Below are 17826 nucleotides of genomic sequence, written 5' to 3' on the forward strand. Positions count from 1 at the left end.
GGAAAGAGTTCTCCACCAGCCTCTCCTCCATGAGTCCTTCCCACCTGGCCCGGAGCTGCTCCAGTGCTGCCCACAGAGTCATGGGTGTTTTGGGAAGAGACTTCCCTGGCCCAGGGGCTTCCAAAGCTGTGCAGAGTCCACAGGCAGCAAATCCTCTGGCCACAAAATCCAAGTCCACTGGCCAAGTTCACCCCTCCTGGTGCCTTCAGGGAATGTTTCACCACGTTCCTCCATGAGTGCAGGGGCACAGCTGCCATCTCGCCATGGGCTGCAGGGAAACTTCTGCTTGGGCACCTTCTTCCCCTCCTTCCTCACCAACCACCAGCACTGCTCTCCTTCCCCAGCACAGCTCTTCTCCCCCCATTGCCTCTCTGCTCAGGTGTTATGTTGATTCTTTCCTATGTTAATGGCAGAGGTTCATCTATTGTCCCTCTAATGGCTTCTTGGCTGGGTTTGGAGCAGGGGGAGCTTCTCATCTTCTTACAGTAGCCACTCTGTGGCCCTTCCCCGACTCTGAGTCCACCAGGCAATAGCAAAGTCCTAAACCTCTGCAGTAAGTTTGGCTTTGATGCCCTGTGCAGTCTTAATTCAGCTGTTTTCTGTATATGCACAGTGATAGGTTAATACTTCTCAGTATCTCTCTGGGATGACCACTTGATGCAGTAAGAATGGATGTACAAATACAGTTCTTCTGGAAACAGTCAAAAGAAGCTAATTTCTGAAACTGTGTAGTAAACCCACAAATCACAAGTAATAACCTTCCTGTGTAAGGTAATTTCAGAAACTACACTGACACAGTCTGCCCTTCAAAGCTGCCATCCAGCACCTAGTTTAACACCAAGTCCTTCTCATCTTACATTCCTCTAAGTGCTTAAGGGTAAAAGAGGATGTGTGTAAGAGGCATGAAAAGACATGCAAGAAACTGTGCACTATCTGTGAAGAGTGCAGTGGGGGATTCCTGTCCCTGAGACAACTCCGCCATGCCCAGCTGGCATGGGTGGGAAGCTGATGGAAACACTGCCACAGAACCCCCATCCTTTGGGACATCACAGGGACCTGCCTACCCCAGCTGCTGCCAAGCTGGTGTGGAGAAGCCAAGGGTGCAGAGGGTGAGCTCTGCTGCATTTCACCTTGCCCTAGAAGCACAGCAGAGCCCACCTCCACCCCAGCCTGCACAGACAGCCATGTCCTTACCAACTTGCCATGCAGAGAGCTGCTCCTCCTCACAGCCTGACCTCCCTTTCCTCCCTTCACACACACACACACACACACACACACACGCCCTCTTGAAAATTCCCCTCGGCTTGGCTGGCCATGTCCCAGCTCTGCCAGCAACCTGCCCAGCTGCCCCAGCTCAGCAAACACTGATGGGAGTGGGAGGCCCTGGAGCCCAGGAGGAGATGGGCCTGGGAGGAGCCCCACACTCCTCCACCTCTGCTGGCAACCAGCAGAAGGGACAGATTAGAGCTGAATTAAGTTACCAGCATTAAATAAACATGCCTGCCCTCTTTGAAGTCCTGCTTCCCTTGAACATGAGCTCATTTCAGGAGGCCTCTTTTCACTCAGCCCCAGGAAGCTGTCAGTCTCCACAGTGTTAACTCTTTGCAGGACCCCTCAGCTCCCCCAAGGATCTCACCCTCCCAGTACCCAGGGTGAAAGCATCAGTTGGGTCTGTGCACGGAGCCTGGAACAACGACCACTAGCACCGACCTCCTGCACATGTCACGGGGTCTCCATGATTTAAAGGTAATTTCCACCAGGAAAGGGAACCTCCCCAACTCCACCACTTGGTCCTGCAGGCTCCAGGCTGGCACACAGGGTAGTTTAACTGAAGCTGAGGGCAAGGGGGATCCCTCTGGGGTGAAGCATCCTCCACCCCTGCCAAAAGCAGCACTCTCAGGTCCTGGGGGGACTGTGCTCAACCCTCCTCCATAAAAGGGCAGAGAAATAAAGGAACAAGGGAGGAATGTATTAACAGACAAGGAAAGTTCCCAGGGCTCCCTTCTTCTGGTTTAATCGCATGAAGTGGAAATTGGAACGCCTGGGGCAGGAAAGGGAGGAGGTAGGCACAGAGAGGAAAGTAAAATACCACAAAGACAAGGCTGATCCCTACTCCACAGCATTTCTACATGGCTCATGCAACCTCTGCCGACTCCTGCTCAAGCACTTGAAAAACATGGCAGAAATCTGCCTAAGCACAAGGGCTGCCCCTGCCTGAGAGTGTGGAGATGTGACTTCTGGGGTTAATTTTTTTTTGTATATGAGCAGGAACTGCAGAGTTGCTACTGATAGAGTCAATAAGAGAAAGAAGGCCTGTCACTGCTGCCTGCCACGGGGGAAAAGCAAATGCTTCTCAAGCTGGCTCCAAATTACCACCCTGTTGCCCCCATGCTGGGGTGTTATTTCTGGATGCTCTCTTTGCTCAGTTTCAGCTCCTGGCATGGGGAGGCTGCAGAGGAACAGAGCTGCCAGCACTTCATACCATGGGGACTTCCACCCTCCTCATGAAACCTTTCACACCCAGTTTAATGCCAGCAAAACTCCCACCCAACACCAACATGTCTTTAGCCACTCATTCAGTACCTGAGAAGCACCTCGGAGATGCTGAGCAAGAGTTTGTGACTCCAGGACACTGCTGGAGAGGTCAGCCACCAGCCAGGAGGTCCCCAGCAGCTCTGCAGAGCCTGCAGGGTGGCAGCAAGTAGGACATAAACAAACAGCAGGAAGTGAGAGAGAGGCAGGGAACATCAAGGCCAAATGGAGAAATCCAAGATAAACAGTGAGACTTTCAGGTCCCAGCCGTAACAGAAATCACCTCCTCCCGAGGGGAGCCCACAACCTGGTTTGAAAACAGATGTATGAGGTGACCTCAGGTGATCCACCCCAACACCTGCCTTGCAGCAGAGGACAGAAATGGTCACATCATGGGACAGGAAAGCACCAGCCTGATGGGTTAGCACAAGCTGACCCTGGATTTTCAAGAGGAACAGTCATCAGAGAAATGTCTCTCCTCAGCAATCCTTCAGCTCCAGCAGAGATTTCTTCCTGTTTCGCACATGCAGGACTTGCCAGCCAGCAAATGCCACAGGGATGTGCCTGAGGACAATGACAGCTCCCCTGGTCCCAAACACAACTCCAATGCTAGCAAGCTAGAGACACATCTGAAAATCCCAACAGCCAAAACTCAGACCTTTGCAAGGCACCAAGCTCCTAAACAATCACAGCTCAAAGAACAAGGCAGGTATGACCTGATTCAAGCCTGCTTTTCCATGATCACAGCAGAGATCCCAGCACAGAGCAAGACAACTGTTGGAAGCACAAACAGGCACAGTCCTGCAGTTCAGTAGGTCTTGTTACTCCCTTATTATATCCACAAATAGCCCAGTTCCCCTGTGAAAAAGGCCCTAGGAATGTGTGTTCCAGAGACGCAGGAAAGACCCCAGAAAAATTCCTGAAGAGGAGCAGACCTCAGCAACATCTTAGAGCACTACTATCCCTTCAGGGAGCCACCATCCTGCCCATCTTTACAGATGGCTGTCCCTTAGCACCTTGACACCAGGCTGTCACACTGCTAAGGGTATGATCATCTGCACCTACACCACACACGAAGCAACAGTAAGAAAGCCAGACAGAGCACCCAGATAGATGACCTTGCTGCTTGCCTCTGCCTGCTTTGCTGCTCTTCAAGAGCTGAGTGGAGGAGAAAGATAGCTAAGCAACAACACGGGCCTTACCTTTTGTTCCAGGGGGCTGCAGATTATCTCCAGTCAGCGAGCACCAGCCTACGGGAAAGATGTCCCGGGAATCATATCGGCACCAGTAATCGAAGGCACCTCTCCAGCCATCAAATGTTATGAGGACCTCAGAACCTCTCACCTCCCCAATGGTGGCCGGGCAGATGAAGTGAGGGTTCTTCCTGTCCACTGCCTCCAGCTTCATACCTGTCTTGAAGAAGTTTTGGGATGGAGATGGTGGTTCCTGCAAGGAGAAGTTGAAGATGTGCTCCAAGAAGATCTGCCAGTGCCTCCCCAGACTAGGGCTGTTCCCTCCACCAGCAAACTCACCTCCACAAGCAGATGAAGAAGGGAGCTAGCGGGCTGGGTTTGAACCCCAATTAGCTGTGCACACACTGGCCTAGCTACACAACCACATGTCACTTAAGTCACTGCTGGAGTCTGCTCCTGACTGCTCTGCCATCACCTGGCTGCTGGACCAAATCCAGACAGTGCTACATTAACAGTGCACCCTGTGACAATTCTGTCATGCAACACGGGCAGAAAATCAAGCTCCAAAGAAAAGAGGCTGTGTAGGATACTTGCACCTTGTTATCTCAGGGCAGGAAAACCTGAGATATGACAGTCTTGCTCCATCATTCTTACCCCATCTTCAGCTTTGCTAGACATGTGAGACATCTGCCATCCATCCTTATCTGGGGCTTGATCTTCCTAACCTTCTGTACTTGAGATACACTAAAGCCACACCAACCACCCCAAACCACAGCACATGACTCTAGACTGGCTTCTGTCTCTCTCTGACTTCACTAAGGGTATGAGAATACAAACTACAAAATCATACTTGCAATGTTGCCTCAGCAATATTTGCACTCCTTGCAAGCTCTGCTACATTAAAAAAGTTTCAGAGAGATGCTGACTTTCCCATATTGCATTCCTGACTTTGAGTGGCATCTGCAGCCCAAATGAAAAACGAGCTCTGAAGCCCAAAGCACTTGCTTAGCAGACCTCTGTCTGCATGTCCCTCTACGACACAGCAGCAGAGCGTATGATCTGTCCCAGAGAAGCAGCACCGTGGCAAAGCTGGGCAATGTTCATCTCCTCTGGGATCAGCACATCTCACACGAGACACCAGCTGTGATTCTGGTGCTTTGCAGCACAGGGGATATGCCAGAAGGATGGTCTCACAAACAGCACAGTGAAATACCTTGTGAAAAATCCGGACGGGAGCCATCTCTGCTCCATTCAGAGTCTTCAGAAGGAACATGGGCCAAGAGGAGGCATTCAGCCGAAAGCCTGCAGAGAAGGAAGCAGAGATGGAGACTTTAAGGCTCTGGGGGCCACCAGATCCAGCAGCACATGCCTGCTCTGATGGGAACTTTGCAGCAGGCACACACTGTGATCCCACATCATCCTCCTTGTCATGCTGGAGAGTCGGGTTTGACCTCTTCCAGATACTTAGAATGCAAAAGTTTATGTTGTTGAAAAGAAACATCTGGAAATGGATGTTTGACTGCAATATAAACTTATCATAACAAAAGCCTGTACATTGACCATACTGCAGAGCACTTGGTGCAGCTTTAGTGCTGGCAGCTTCAATGATCCAGCTACAGGGAGACATGAATCAGCAAGTGCACACTCAGGCCATGAAGTTTCTTCCTCAGTAGGGAATCTCAGCTTCTGGGTGGGCTGCTCCACCTTCTACAGGGAGCTGCAGAAAAGCTAACCTGAAGACATGAAAAGGCTGTGACTTGGCTGGGAAACACATGAATCATTACAGGAAAGAATGGCAGGTTTTGGCTTCACATCTTCTGCAGAAAAAAAAAAAGAAAAAGTACAGAAACAACAGGAAGGGGCTTGCAGGAAGAAAAAAGCAAATAAAAGTTTCCAGATATCAAAAAGCTCCATCTTTGCTAAATGTGCATCTTCCTGCACAGGCAATTTCTGCTGCTCAGCTGAACAGGGCATTGCACTTTCTGTATTTGCAGTGTTTGGAAGGTAACCCAGGGACTGGACCCAGATGGAGAGAACCCTGTGATGACCAACTTAGCAAAGCTTTGCCAGGGCCAAAATGCCAGAACACAACCAGCTCAGTACAGGCCACCCTGCCAGCCCTGCAACTTCGTCAAAGCAGCCTGGAAACCAACCGTGATAGACACAACCCTCAGGTAGGGCATGGGAGAGGAAAGCTCTCAGAGAGGCAAATATCACCTTTTACCTACAGCTTCTATGTAAAGAAGGGGAGCAGCAGCAGATGGGTACAAATGATAAATTGCTACAAGGAGCACAGAAAAACCTTACTGTGTTTTCTGGGCCCTTGCACTCTGCAGACAAAAAGGGCAACTGCAGAAGTAGCTATTTGTTACCTGTCTTTATGCTGGCTGAAAGAGAACCACTCTATCTGTCCCAAGGTTAAACAAGTGATGCAGAACAGAGCTGGGCACACAGACTTCTTCCAGAGTATGAACCCTCTCCTCTGGCACCTTCAGAAATTACTTTAGCTCTGCAACTCGATTACAGTTACTGCCATCTGCTGGCAAAACCCAGACAAGGCACAGGAGGAACCCATCTCTGCAAGCAAGGACAGGTACCTGCACCTCCTGGGCAGGCTGCAGGATTTCAGAGAGAAGTCTCCACAGGGACAGCAGCATGCATGAAAGAAACAACACAAATGGCAGCTTTAATATTAATAGCTGCAGCAGATTTTGTCTGTAGCAATTATTAAGGGAAAGGATACAATTAGACTTTGCATATACACATCTTGGGTGTGATGTCATGAGCCAAAACAGGCATCTGCTGATGTTTCTTCCTTCTTCAGAAAGGTCAGTCTCAAGTATCCCACTGCAATTTAGAATGTACTACCACCAAAGCTCAAAAATGGTGCTGAATTATTATTCCTGAATAAACATGAATAAAAATACTCCTAACTCAAGGCATCCTATTGAAAGTTTCTTGCATCACTATAGATCAGCTTGATATTTTTTGGAGATGTGCTAACTGAGAGATTCATGACAACACTCTGAAAATGATGGGCGGTAGAATGTAAAAGCAGGTTAATCTTACTACTTAATCAGGAAAGAACCAGCTTACCAATTGATTAGTGTCAAGAAATTTTAAAATAAAATGTGTGTGTTTATCTGAAGACAACATTGAAGTGCTCAACTGCCCAGGTTATTTTTATAAAGCTGTAGCCAATAAGTAATATTAGATAAACAAACAGATAAATATCACGAGCTTCTCTTCAGGTGAGACAGGACTCAAATCACTGGCAACTTTTCCAGACATTGTTTCCCCATCAGATGGTCTCCAGCTAACCTGCTATTGCCCCAAAGACACTAGGGCATGAATACACTTAGCAAGAATGAAAATGTAAATGTTTTTGAAATCACAGTGTAAGGATTAGTAATGATACAGCAGAAGCCTCTGCCCTAATTGCTCTCATGGTTATTCTCTACATCTAGATTTACAGATCCCCAATAAAGTACCTCCATCCAGACACCAGTACTGCGCTCAGCTCCACTGGGAGCATAGAGGAAAGCCCTGCCAGGTGGCAGCCACTGCATGCCAAGCACACCTTTGAGATGACAGCGCTTGTGAGCAGGATCAGAAGCCTGAAGCAATGGGCAGCACCCAGAGATCAAGCCATGGCTAGAGCCATGTGCCAGCACTGCCTGTGCGACTGTGGTGACTCAGAAAAACAGAACCTGCATTTTCTCTGTCCTTGTACAGACAATCATCTGGGAAAGGCCATCACACCAGCTCTGCCTTCAGTGCTACTGCCCACAGTCCTGGGTCACCAGGACTGCAGGGACCCCCTTCTTTGTTCATGTGACTTGTGGGAAACAGAGTGGCTCTGGCATTCTTTTCTGTTTTCCTTTGAGGTACAGAGGCAGATTCAGAAGGCAGAAGAGCATGGGCACCACATCCTAATAATCCCGAGCTACAGCAGCAGAGCAAGCAGCTCACCTGGGTGCAAAGAGCTCTTTCATCTACACTCTAAAGCATCTCCCTATCCATGCCACAATGTCCACATGGAAATACAGATTTGTTGTGGGATACACCTGTTTAACAGCCCAAGCTAACAGGGCTGGTCTACATCACAGCGGTGGGCAGGAGCAGCCCATGGGTCTCTGTACCAAGCACAGAAATATAGTAAAACCTAGGGTTTTAACAACAGATAATGTAGGCACTTGCTGGACAGCTGAACTTTAGCTCACCCAGGGGAGGCTGCAGCATCCCTCCATTCTTCTCACAGTTTCCTATGGGCTGGATTTCAGCAGAGTCCACCAGCCTCCAGAAGTCATTCTTGTTGTCGCTGCCATCGAGGCGCAGGCGGAGCCGCGCGCCTGTCAGACCCACCACTGTGGCAATGCAAGTGGAGGTCATGTTCCTGGGATCCTGGGCCTCTAGTTTCATACTGATCTTGAATTCATTTGCAGGTGGAGTGTATGACTGCAAAGAGAAAAACAAGAGCCGTAGTCAGAGCCAGGATCTCCAACATATGCACCACCTCAGTCACAAAGCTCAAGTCCTAAGAGCATCAAAACTGATTCTAGCGAAGACTGAGTGTCCTCCAGGCACAGCAGGGGAAGAGAGGCCACAGAGCAGCAAAGGAAGCTTGGTGAGCCCTGGCAGATCTGTGGCCCAGAACACTGCTTTTCAGTACTGCATTACCTAGACAACTTTTCCTCTTCTCTTAGTCCCCTTCCCAAGAGAATTACCCACCTGACCCAAGACCCAGATAGTCCTCTGGGCTGCTACCCTCGGTCCAGACCCAGGGGTGTCATGCCAATTCAGTCCTGTATCCCCTGTGCTCAGTGCTGTCACCTCTGTGCTCAAGTACCCGGTGCCTGGGGGTGCTATTCAGTTCACAAAGATCTGGTGAATTCTAACAAAAAAATATTTGCTGGGCAGGATCCACCAAAGCCTGGATCACAGCCTATTCAGAACATTTTCTCCAAGACTTTGTGATCAGCAGAGAGAAAAACACTCTTGTGCCCCCAACTGTGCACGTCTGAAAGTTAAGACTTCTGCACCACTTCAGCATTTGCAGTGTCTGAATCTATCTTTTTTATCCTTGTCTCAGCAAACTTATATGTCTATTAAGTTTCCAATTTCCTTAAGCATTTTCCTTGCCAAAAAAGGGGCCTATTCCAGGCACATAATTCCCTGGTCACCAATGGGCCTATTGCCCTTGCCCTTCCTTGTTTTCATGCATCCTCTTACCTGCTTGAAGCAATGGGCAGGAGCTGGGATGGCACATGTCTCTTTCAGGTATTTCTCCCAGGTGAAGTGACCTGAGAAGAGAAATGAAAAGGATTCAAATAGGAACTGAAATGCAAAAACGTCAGAAAAAGAGATGGCTGGACTCTGAATGCCAGCAGTTCTCTGCTTCTCACAGAGGAGGTGCTCACAGGCAACATGTTTTCATCAAGATCCTCTGATGTTTGCGACCACAGAAGATTTACAACTGCAGCTGACAGGCAGAACAAAGCCTGGTGCTGCCTACGGCATCTTGCTGCCTCCACACTGCTGTGGAGGGTCTGCAAAAACTCAGGATAACAATCTACACACACAGCACAGATGAGAATCTGTGGAGTCTTCCAGACAACTGCCCCTTAAAAATCATTTGTTAAACACATTGCTCAGTCTGGGGATTAAGAACAGTCACTGAGGGCTAAAAGCAGCCCAAATGAACAGGAAACTTCACGGGTCCCCCAGTGGTGCAGCCCTGTGAGCCAGCACCTTGGAGCAGGTATCAGCCCATCCCCAGCAATTAGTGGACAGGTCAGCAATTAATTCCTTGAAGTCTACAACACGGACAGGATGCTCTAAGTGGGGATTTACTGAACAGAGTGGCTCACATCCAACATCAAAGCCTGTTCCACCGACTGCTGCTGCTGGGAGAAGCACATTTTATCCTTGCCTGCACTATGTACTGCAAGAAGGGTAAAAGCAATAAGCCATCCAGGCAAACCCGTTATTAAATGAAGAATTAAAAGCTCCTGTGATCCAAGCAAATCATGGCTTTTGCCATTTAAACTGAGCAGCTGGGATAGGATCCTTCCAGCATGAAATTAGCTTGTATTCATCTGAATGGCTCCCAGGGGACTGCAGTTTTCAAGTCATTTCAAGAGCATTGGTGGCAGCAGGATTAAAGAGCCAGTTACCACTTCCCCTATTCACATCAAGTTTTTAATCAGTCTGTTTTCAAAACAATAGCTGTGTTAAGAGCCATTTTAGCTACTGAAGCACACATCACACCTCTGCATATTCAGGTATTAAGGTCAGCACACACACAGTTACTTCAGTTCTGCCACACCTGCACAGAGAAGCCTTAAGGGCTCACTAATCTACTACCTACAAATAAATAAAAGAAATGCTGCTTTCTTGCCACCTCTCATGCAGATGACTCGCACGCTGTTAAACAGTGGAAATGAACAGAAAGAAATACAGTTTTGTTGCTACTCTAGCTAATACTCTAGTATTTCTGTTTACAGACTGACAGCAGCTCTCCATTCCTCAGAGTACACTTTCCACCCACTGGCATGCATTTTCTTTTAGGCCAACAGTATCAGAGTTAGATGAATGAAGAAATTCAATGATTCACTGCAATGATGCTCTCACAAAAACCCAGTTCTTTTGCTTTAATTGAAGATATGATTTTACATTCAGTTACATCAATGAAACTCTTTGTATGAATTGAGTAATAAACACTCAGCCAAAGTAAACTCAGGCCCTCCTGGCATGGAAATGCCTTGCTGCCTCCCACCCCTGAACTCAAGTTGCTGATCTGGGCTCATCTCAGACCGGGGTGTAACTTCAGAGGCCTTGTCCATGGAGCACAGAGGATGCACACGCTGACAGTGCTGGGGTGAGAAGTGCAAACCGCAGCCCCAGGGCCTGAGCAAGCATCTTGAAAAGCATCAGCTGCGCTTGACAATTTTAGTTTAAAAAAGAAACCTCCCCTCCCCTCAGCTGGTTTCAATCCCTTGCTATTAAAAGTAGTCATGGTTTTAATCCTTGCACTTTTCACTCGCTCTGCCCCATGCGAGGCTGCTCTGCTCCCTACAGCAGCTCACGCCGCAGTCGAGATCAACGCTGCACAATCCCAGCAGGAGCAGTAAATTTCTGAGACAGCTGCATGCCTCTTAAAATAGTGTTTGGACATGGAACTTATTTGAGATTAATTCTAAAGCCTGCTGGGCCCAACCACTATATGAAGACACACACACACAACACTAGAACTGCAGCTACTTGCAAGTCACAGGTCTGGTGACTTATTTTGCAAAGAAACAGGGAAGCAGCAGAAAGACTTTTCTAAACTCAAGGAAAAGACAGAGCTGATACAGCTGAGTTAAGCCTTCCTTCTCTCTTCATTGTCAGCCATTTCTTTACACACAGATGGCATCACAAGGACTAAATTAAAGAGAGTACATTCTTTTTCACTATGACACTCAAACCAGGACAGAAACTGGGTATTGAAACTGGAGGCTGCCACCCCTGCCTTCGCACTAGAGGAAGCCCAGCAGAGAACACAGGGAATGGGTTTACATTAATTCAGGAACAGTATTTAGCTCACAACACAATGCTTTTCAAGCAGGATGCTTAACCAAACATAATCAGCCTCAACCTAAAAACTGCAGGAAAAATCAGAAGAAAATGGCATAATGCAAAGTTTGGGTTGGGTTTCTTGGTTCTATTTTTTTACAACACAGGGACTGCTGCCAATAACATAGAAAAGGCCAGAAGGCTTTTTTAACTGGAGAACAGGTAACAAGCCCTGAGCTCTCCACCTGAAAAAGAGAATGTATGGTTGAAGATGGATACATCATACTTGGCCTTCTCAACCTTAGCTCCTCTGGATCATACCCAAATCCTCCTTGCTACACTGATCCCCACTCTTCCAATGCTCAGCTCCAAACACATAAGCTCTGCAGCCTCCATGCCAGGTGTGCTGCCAGCCAGGACACCAAAGCTGCTGATGCCATTTTACAGGCTCGCTGGGTCCTGAGGTTATATGGCCAGAGGGAAACACCGAACAATATAGTCCTTGGCTTTCCTGTTAGCACAGACTGACTACCTTGTATTTTTTATTGCTCAGTGTTCTTTTTCACATCAATAAATCTGATGTCTTACTGTAGAGGGACTGGATGTTTTAGTCTGCCAGATGATTGTTTCTTATCTAGCCTGGGCAGGTAACACTGGCAAATGTTTTCTGAGTGTTTTTCAAAAAACCCTGGTGGCTTTTTTCCAATTTCCAGTGAATCACTTTGCTTCAGAATAGACCAGCACTTCAGCCAGTCCTGAAGTGTCCCTTTTGCTGCTGATGAAGCAGGAAAAAAGCCTGACTGTCAGGCTGAAATCCTCTCTCACCCCAAAAAGCAAGGGGGGGGACACTCACTCTGCTGCTGCCTCCAGCTTCCAATACAATATGCAAAATATCCTACCAGCCCTAAAATCACCCTCTGTTTTGCTCGGTCTCTGCCTTCTCTTTCATCCTGCCCCCTCCCTTGCAGACCACACTATGCTCCCACAGACTGGAAGGATCACCACTCGAACAGACCCTGCTCCTCCATTTAACCTACATGATCTTCTTTAAAGGAAGAAATGAACAGACACTTAATGAGGAACACCATGTTTCTGTAATTACATCTGTGAGCTAAACAAAAGCCAAGGATTGTAAACCTATATGGCTTCTGGTAACTTGGCTGTGAAAATCCCTACTATGGGTGACTGTCTATCCCTTTTGCTTGCTCTCAGAAAGCTATTTACCTTGTGTTTGTGCCAAAGGGAGATTACTTGCAGGCAAGTGTCAGATTTGAGCTCTGATGTCTTAACCTTCAAAAATATTTACTACAAACAAAACACTCCACACACCCAAGGGGTTAAAACTACAGTAGTTGTGAACAATGCAACTGTGCACCCTTGTGTTTGGATTCTCATCATGTTGCATTTAATGTTGATCTTTTGCCCAGAATTTAAATGAAGACAGAGTTTCTGTTTATATCTTTAACCCAAGTCTGGTTTGGGCTCCATTAGCATTTCAGCTCCCGAGGGGTCATCAATCCAACTGAAACAATACATGTGCATTTCAGGTCACATCTGTGAAGGAGAATGTGTCTTACCCAGATCAAGGCATCCCATTAAAGTCTGCAGCCCATATGTGTGTCTGCTAACGAGCATCAAGGCAGGACATGAAAGCAGCACAGTCTGAGCCAACTGGGTATGAAAATTAGCAAAGTATCATCTCTGCTCGCAGATCCAAAGGCGACTGGGCACAGCCTCTCAAGGGTCAGCTCTCCCACCATGACAGCAGAGCTCCTGCACATCCTACCCACTAGAATTTGCAAGCATTTCACTCAGCTGCACATTCTCCACTGGTAACAGCTACAACAGATAACACGATCGCGCTTAATCACTGACTTGCTCAGAAGAAACATGAGAAGCTGAGAGCCAAAACTAAGAGGTTTCAAACACCACAACACTGTTGAACACCTCTTCTCATAGGTCTCCCAGTTAGCTTTGAGAAGAAATCCTTTCAGCCTGTACTTCTGGGTACTCCATGCTGCAGTTCCACCCTCTCACTGTGTACCCGAGCTTCAGGCAGTGATGAGCTGCTGGGTTTCTTGCATGAGGTGATCCCCAGTCCCTGCTGCTGCCCCGCACGCTAGCCAAGCAGACGTGTTTTCAGCACATCTGCTGTGCTTCCTGCCCAGGCCAGTGAGCCCTGGGATGCAGTGAAGTGCTGTGGTTAGTGTGCTTAGAACAGAATGGAATCATCCTGGTTGGAAGGGACCTTGAAGATCATCAAGTCCAATCATAACCTAAATCCCCTACCATAACCTAATCTACCTGTTTAGTGCTTAAATCATGTCCCTAAGCACTATATCTAAGCACACATTTCCAGGGATGGTGACTCCACCACCTCCCTGGGCAGACTGTTCCACTGTCCTGCCACTCTTTGGGTAAAGAAATTCTTCCTAATCTCCAGTCTAACCCTCCCCTGGTGCAGCTTCAGGCCATTTCCTCTCGTCCTGTCATTACTCACCTGGGAGAAGAGCCCAACTCCCACCTCTCTACAACCTCCTCTCAGACAGTTGCAGAGAGCAATAAGGTCTCCCCTCAGCCTCCTCTTCTTCAAACTAAACAATGCCAGTTGCCTCAGCCTCTCCTCATAGGGCTTATTCTCCAAACCTTTCACCAGCTTGGTAGCTCCTCTGCACACGTTCCAGCACCTCAACATCCTTCCTGTAGTGAGGAGCCCAGAACTGCACCCAGTACTCAAGGTGTGGCCTCACCACTTTCTTAATGTAAGAACATGGAGAATATAAGGACATATGAATATGGCATCTTTATACTCTGTAAGTAAAATCTGGAACCTAAAATCTTTTACTAAATTATACAAGCCTTCACAAACTTCCTAAAGTTGGAAGTTGCCTGCATATCCCCCCCCAGAGATAGCAGGAGCTGCCAGTTTTATGAACTCAATCTGCAGGCACCGTGCATAGGGTCCAGCCTGCCCTGCCTCACCCCCAGCAGGAGCAAGAATGGACCAACTCCTGCCCTGCTCCCTGCCCAGCTGGCACTGCCTCTGCTGGGGAAGAGCCACATTCCTGCCCGTGGGGGAGTGCTGATCACACCATGTCTCTCCTACAGCAGCAGGGACTGGGCTTGCTGCTGCTGTCCATGAGGAGAGGAGCTCGTGGAGGAGCCAGAGGGTCCTCCTGCTTGATCCTGCCTGATTTAAAAACGAGCCGCCCCAGTAGTGTTCTCACCCCAGTGTCTCAGCCATCTTTGACTGCGGTCAGAAATAAACGTACAAGCACTGTCCAAATGCAGTTTTTATCTGTGAATTAATTTGGCATGCTGCAGTTTCCCACACCCAAATGACTCAAAAAGCTTTTAGGGGGAAAAAGAAAAACCACAGAAGGAGAGAGAAGGGAAGAGGAAAAGGGAGATCTCTTACCTTGGTACTGGGAGGGTGACTCTGACGGGCGGCCGTACTTCTGCTTTTTACCATCTTTCCAGTCTATGGCTGAGACAAGAAATAAAGCATTTGTATTAGTGAAAGAAGCCAGCTACTGCACCCTTCAGCATCACCTGTTTATGTCACCTGCTTTACAGGCACTTCAGAAGAGAGGAGTGACCTCCCTGTCATGACCCCAGGTAACATGGACAATTTGTCTAAATCTATGGGGTGAGCTCCTTTCCTCCACACAGCTCTAGGAAAGACCTGACATGAGGTATCTGCACCTGCATCTTAGGCTCTGCCCAGTCTTCACCAACTAGTGCTCTCCTACAATGGCAAGCAAGAAAGTAAAAAGCTGCAAACTGCTGGAGCTTCATCATTTTAACTATATGACAAGGCTTGGGAGGAATAAGTGTGAAAGACACTAAAAATGGCTCATGTAGATCTTGTACACCAAGGAATGGAGCCTGAATTGCTCCTTCTTTATGAACTCCAGATGATTGCAGGTAAACTTATACAGAGCCTCAGCCATCTCCAGGGATAAGGAGAGGACTTCTTCCAAAGTCTGCCCAATTGTCCTTTCCACACACACCAGCAGCTTTCCCACCATGTCCTGTGCAGCTCGTAGCAGAGCACAGCAAAGGTAGCCCCAGCTCTCTGGACACACTACAGCAAAGGTAGCACCATCTCATCTGAGTTGCCTTTGCTCAAGCCAGCTCTTGGGCCTTAGGAGTTGTAAAAAACCTGGAGTTCCCAAGACAGCTCTGAAAAGTGATAAAGCAAGAAGCAGAGGATGGCAATCCCTGCCTCCAGCCCAGTGGAGGGATTCTCACCCTGAGAAAGCTCCTCCATCAGCTGCTGCCTGTCTGACACGACCTGGGAGCACTGCTGCAGGCCAGCTCATTTATTTTACAAAGCATTTTAAGGGCTACTACAAACAACAATATGGTAGTTCTCTACAAAACACACCCCAGTGAAAAGCAGTTCCCTGTGAAAGGAAGAAAAAAGTTTTGAAATCTGACAAGTAACCGAAAGAGGCAGGCCACAAGTGGCTGCTGAAGTGGCCTGGTGGGCCTTAGGATGTCTTGGACCATTAGTTTTGCAATCTTATCTTCTTGACGTGTTCTTCTCAGTAAAACAGACAGGAGATGGCCTGTAGGTTTTATCCCTTAAATGAACATGAGGGACGTAGGGAGTGTGGCCACAGCATCACTACCTCCTTGAAGAGACACAAATTAATAAAAAGGATGGAAAGACACCCTTCCTATGAATGTATTCCCATGAAGGATAGTGTTCTGCTACCTCTTTAAGAAAGCAAGAATAAAGGAAAAAACTATTTAAGCAAGAAGCGAAAAAGACCCCCAGGATGGGTAATGCTCCTCTTAGTGTTGGAGGACAGCTCTCTAACAGCATCTGTGCACTCAAAGTAGCCTCTTGCCATGCTCTGCAGGTGAAGTTACATTTTATTCTTAACCTCTAAGATGCAATGCTCATTAAGGAGGCTGCAAAAGCAGCAGAGAGGGAATGAAACACAGGAATTTCTGCGGGCAAATAAAGAAAAAGTTCAATGCACTATAAAAAAGCAGGTAAGTAGGACAGAAACCCATGTGTGCATGATGCAGATGTTGCTTCTGCAACCTATGGCCTGGCCCTCACAGCACGGGTCACCCACTCCACGAGGCAGGAGGACAAGCTGTGTGTGAGGAGGCTAAATTCATCCAGCCCGTGGCCACACTGCTGACTAATCAACCTGCCTCTTTTATTACCAAGCCTTCCAGCTGTCTCACAGCAGGCTCTCCCCATTCCCTGATTTCCTTCATTTATTTTCACTTCATTAAAGGACAAGCATTGTTAGGAAGAGGATAATGCTTCTGTAAGATGAACCACCAGAGAAGCAAAAGAGAAGTTTAAAAGAAATCAAGGGGGGAGAGAAATTGAGCATAGAAATCTCCTGCAATAAACCTTGTGAGCACATAGCAGATGTGAACAAAGAACTGCAGAGGATGCTCCATCCTCTTTGCCTCTCCCTTCCCCCATCCTCAAAGCGCACGTGATGAGATCACTCCACTCAGAAGCACATGCATGGCACAACACTGAAGGAAATCACTATTTTTGCTAAGCACAAGAAGTGGGAGCAGCTCAGCTGCAGGTAGCCTGCTTGACTTCACCCTTCTTGCTGGGCAGGCAGGACACGGGGATCGTGTGTGTGGTCACCCTGAGCACTGCAGCTGCTGCTGCGTGTAACGGGGACAAGAGACTCAGGTCGCAAGAGGTAAGTGCCCGTAACAGATTTCATCTCCACAAGGTAGGCTGGTCTTCAGTTTCACACCTCATTAGAAGGGGGAGGCTCATGCCAGCAGAGAAGCACTTTGCCTCACGCTGGGAGCACTGGCAGATGGCGAGTGCCACTGGCTCCGCTCAGCACCCTCGCCGTCTGACACTGTGCCCCACAAGCTGCAGGGGTGCACCCAGCAAGGGACTCCTCCTCTGCCCATCCGGGGGGTGGATTGTGCAGTCTTCTCTGCACGCTGCCAGAGAAACAAACGACTCCCTTTGGAGCGTGCAGCAGCGTATTCTCTGCTCTCCCACCCCATCACTGGCCTCCCTCTGCTGTGCTTGGTCCTTCAGCCTGCACCAGCTCCACTACTGGCCTTTGGCTGTGCCAAATATCACTGCTCACCTTTTTGAGGGCCTGGTTTCCGCATTATATCACCTGCTGCTGTCTTTATCCTGGGACTGGCTTGCTTTTAGATAACTGAAGATGTCTAGGACAAAAGAAACAGACATGAGAAAATTCCCCCATTTCGGAGCACACAGTCATCTGCAACATTAACTAATCACACAGCAGGGAGAAAATAAATGCTCTTTCACCCCAGGTTGCACAGAACATCTTCTACTAAACACAGACAATTCATTTCAACCCTCATGAAACTACAAATCTTCCTCTATTATGTGGACTTTGAATTCATGGCAGCACAAGGGGCATAAATAAGCGAGAGGAACATATGCCCATCTCCGTGCTAACTCTACTGCAAGTCCCAAGAGTGTGTGTGGAAGGGGGGGTTGTTCTTGCTCACTGACAAAGGCAGGCAGAGCTGAAATTTATGAAAGAAAACACATGGA

The 17826-nt window shown here is 48.1% G+C and overlaps 1 protein-coding gene across 1 annotated transcript in view; it reads right to left on the reverse strand.

Annotated features, from left to right (window-relative positions):
* The window catches only part of SCMH1 (sex comb on midleg homolog 1 (Drosophila)), a 51921-nt gene extending 34513 nt beyond the window's left edge, over positions 1-17408 (reverse strand). Inside the window, exons 1-6 of the mRNA XM_010004698.1 lie at positions 17384-17408; positions 14701-14769; positions 8958-9028; positions 7949-8183; positions 4939-5027; positions 3735-3978 (exon numbers count right to left, since the gene is read on the reverse strand). Coding sequence (XP_010003000.1) covers positions 3735-3978; positions 4939-5027; positions 7949-8183; positions 8958-9028; positions 14701-14769; positions 17384-17408 — 733 coding nt within the window. The remainder of the gene's footprint in view (positions 1-3734; positions 3979-4938; positions 5028-7948; positions 8184-8957; positions 9029-14700; positions 14770-17383) is intronic.
* Positions 17409-17826: the final 418 nt, after the last annotated feature.

Source organism: Chaetura pelagica, unplaced genomic scaffold, assembly GCF_000747805.2.
Source record: "Chaetura pelagica isolate M959 unplaced genomic scaffold, ChaPel_1.0 scaffold639, whole genome shotgun sequence".
Classification (NCBI taxonomy): domain Eukaryota; kingdom Metazoa; phylum Chordata; class Aves; order Apodiformes; family Apodidae; genus Chaetura; species Chaetura pelagica.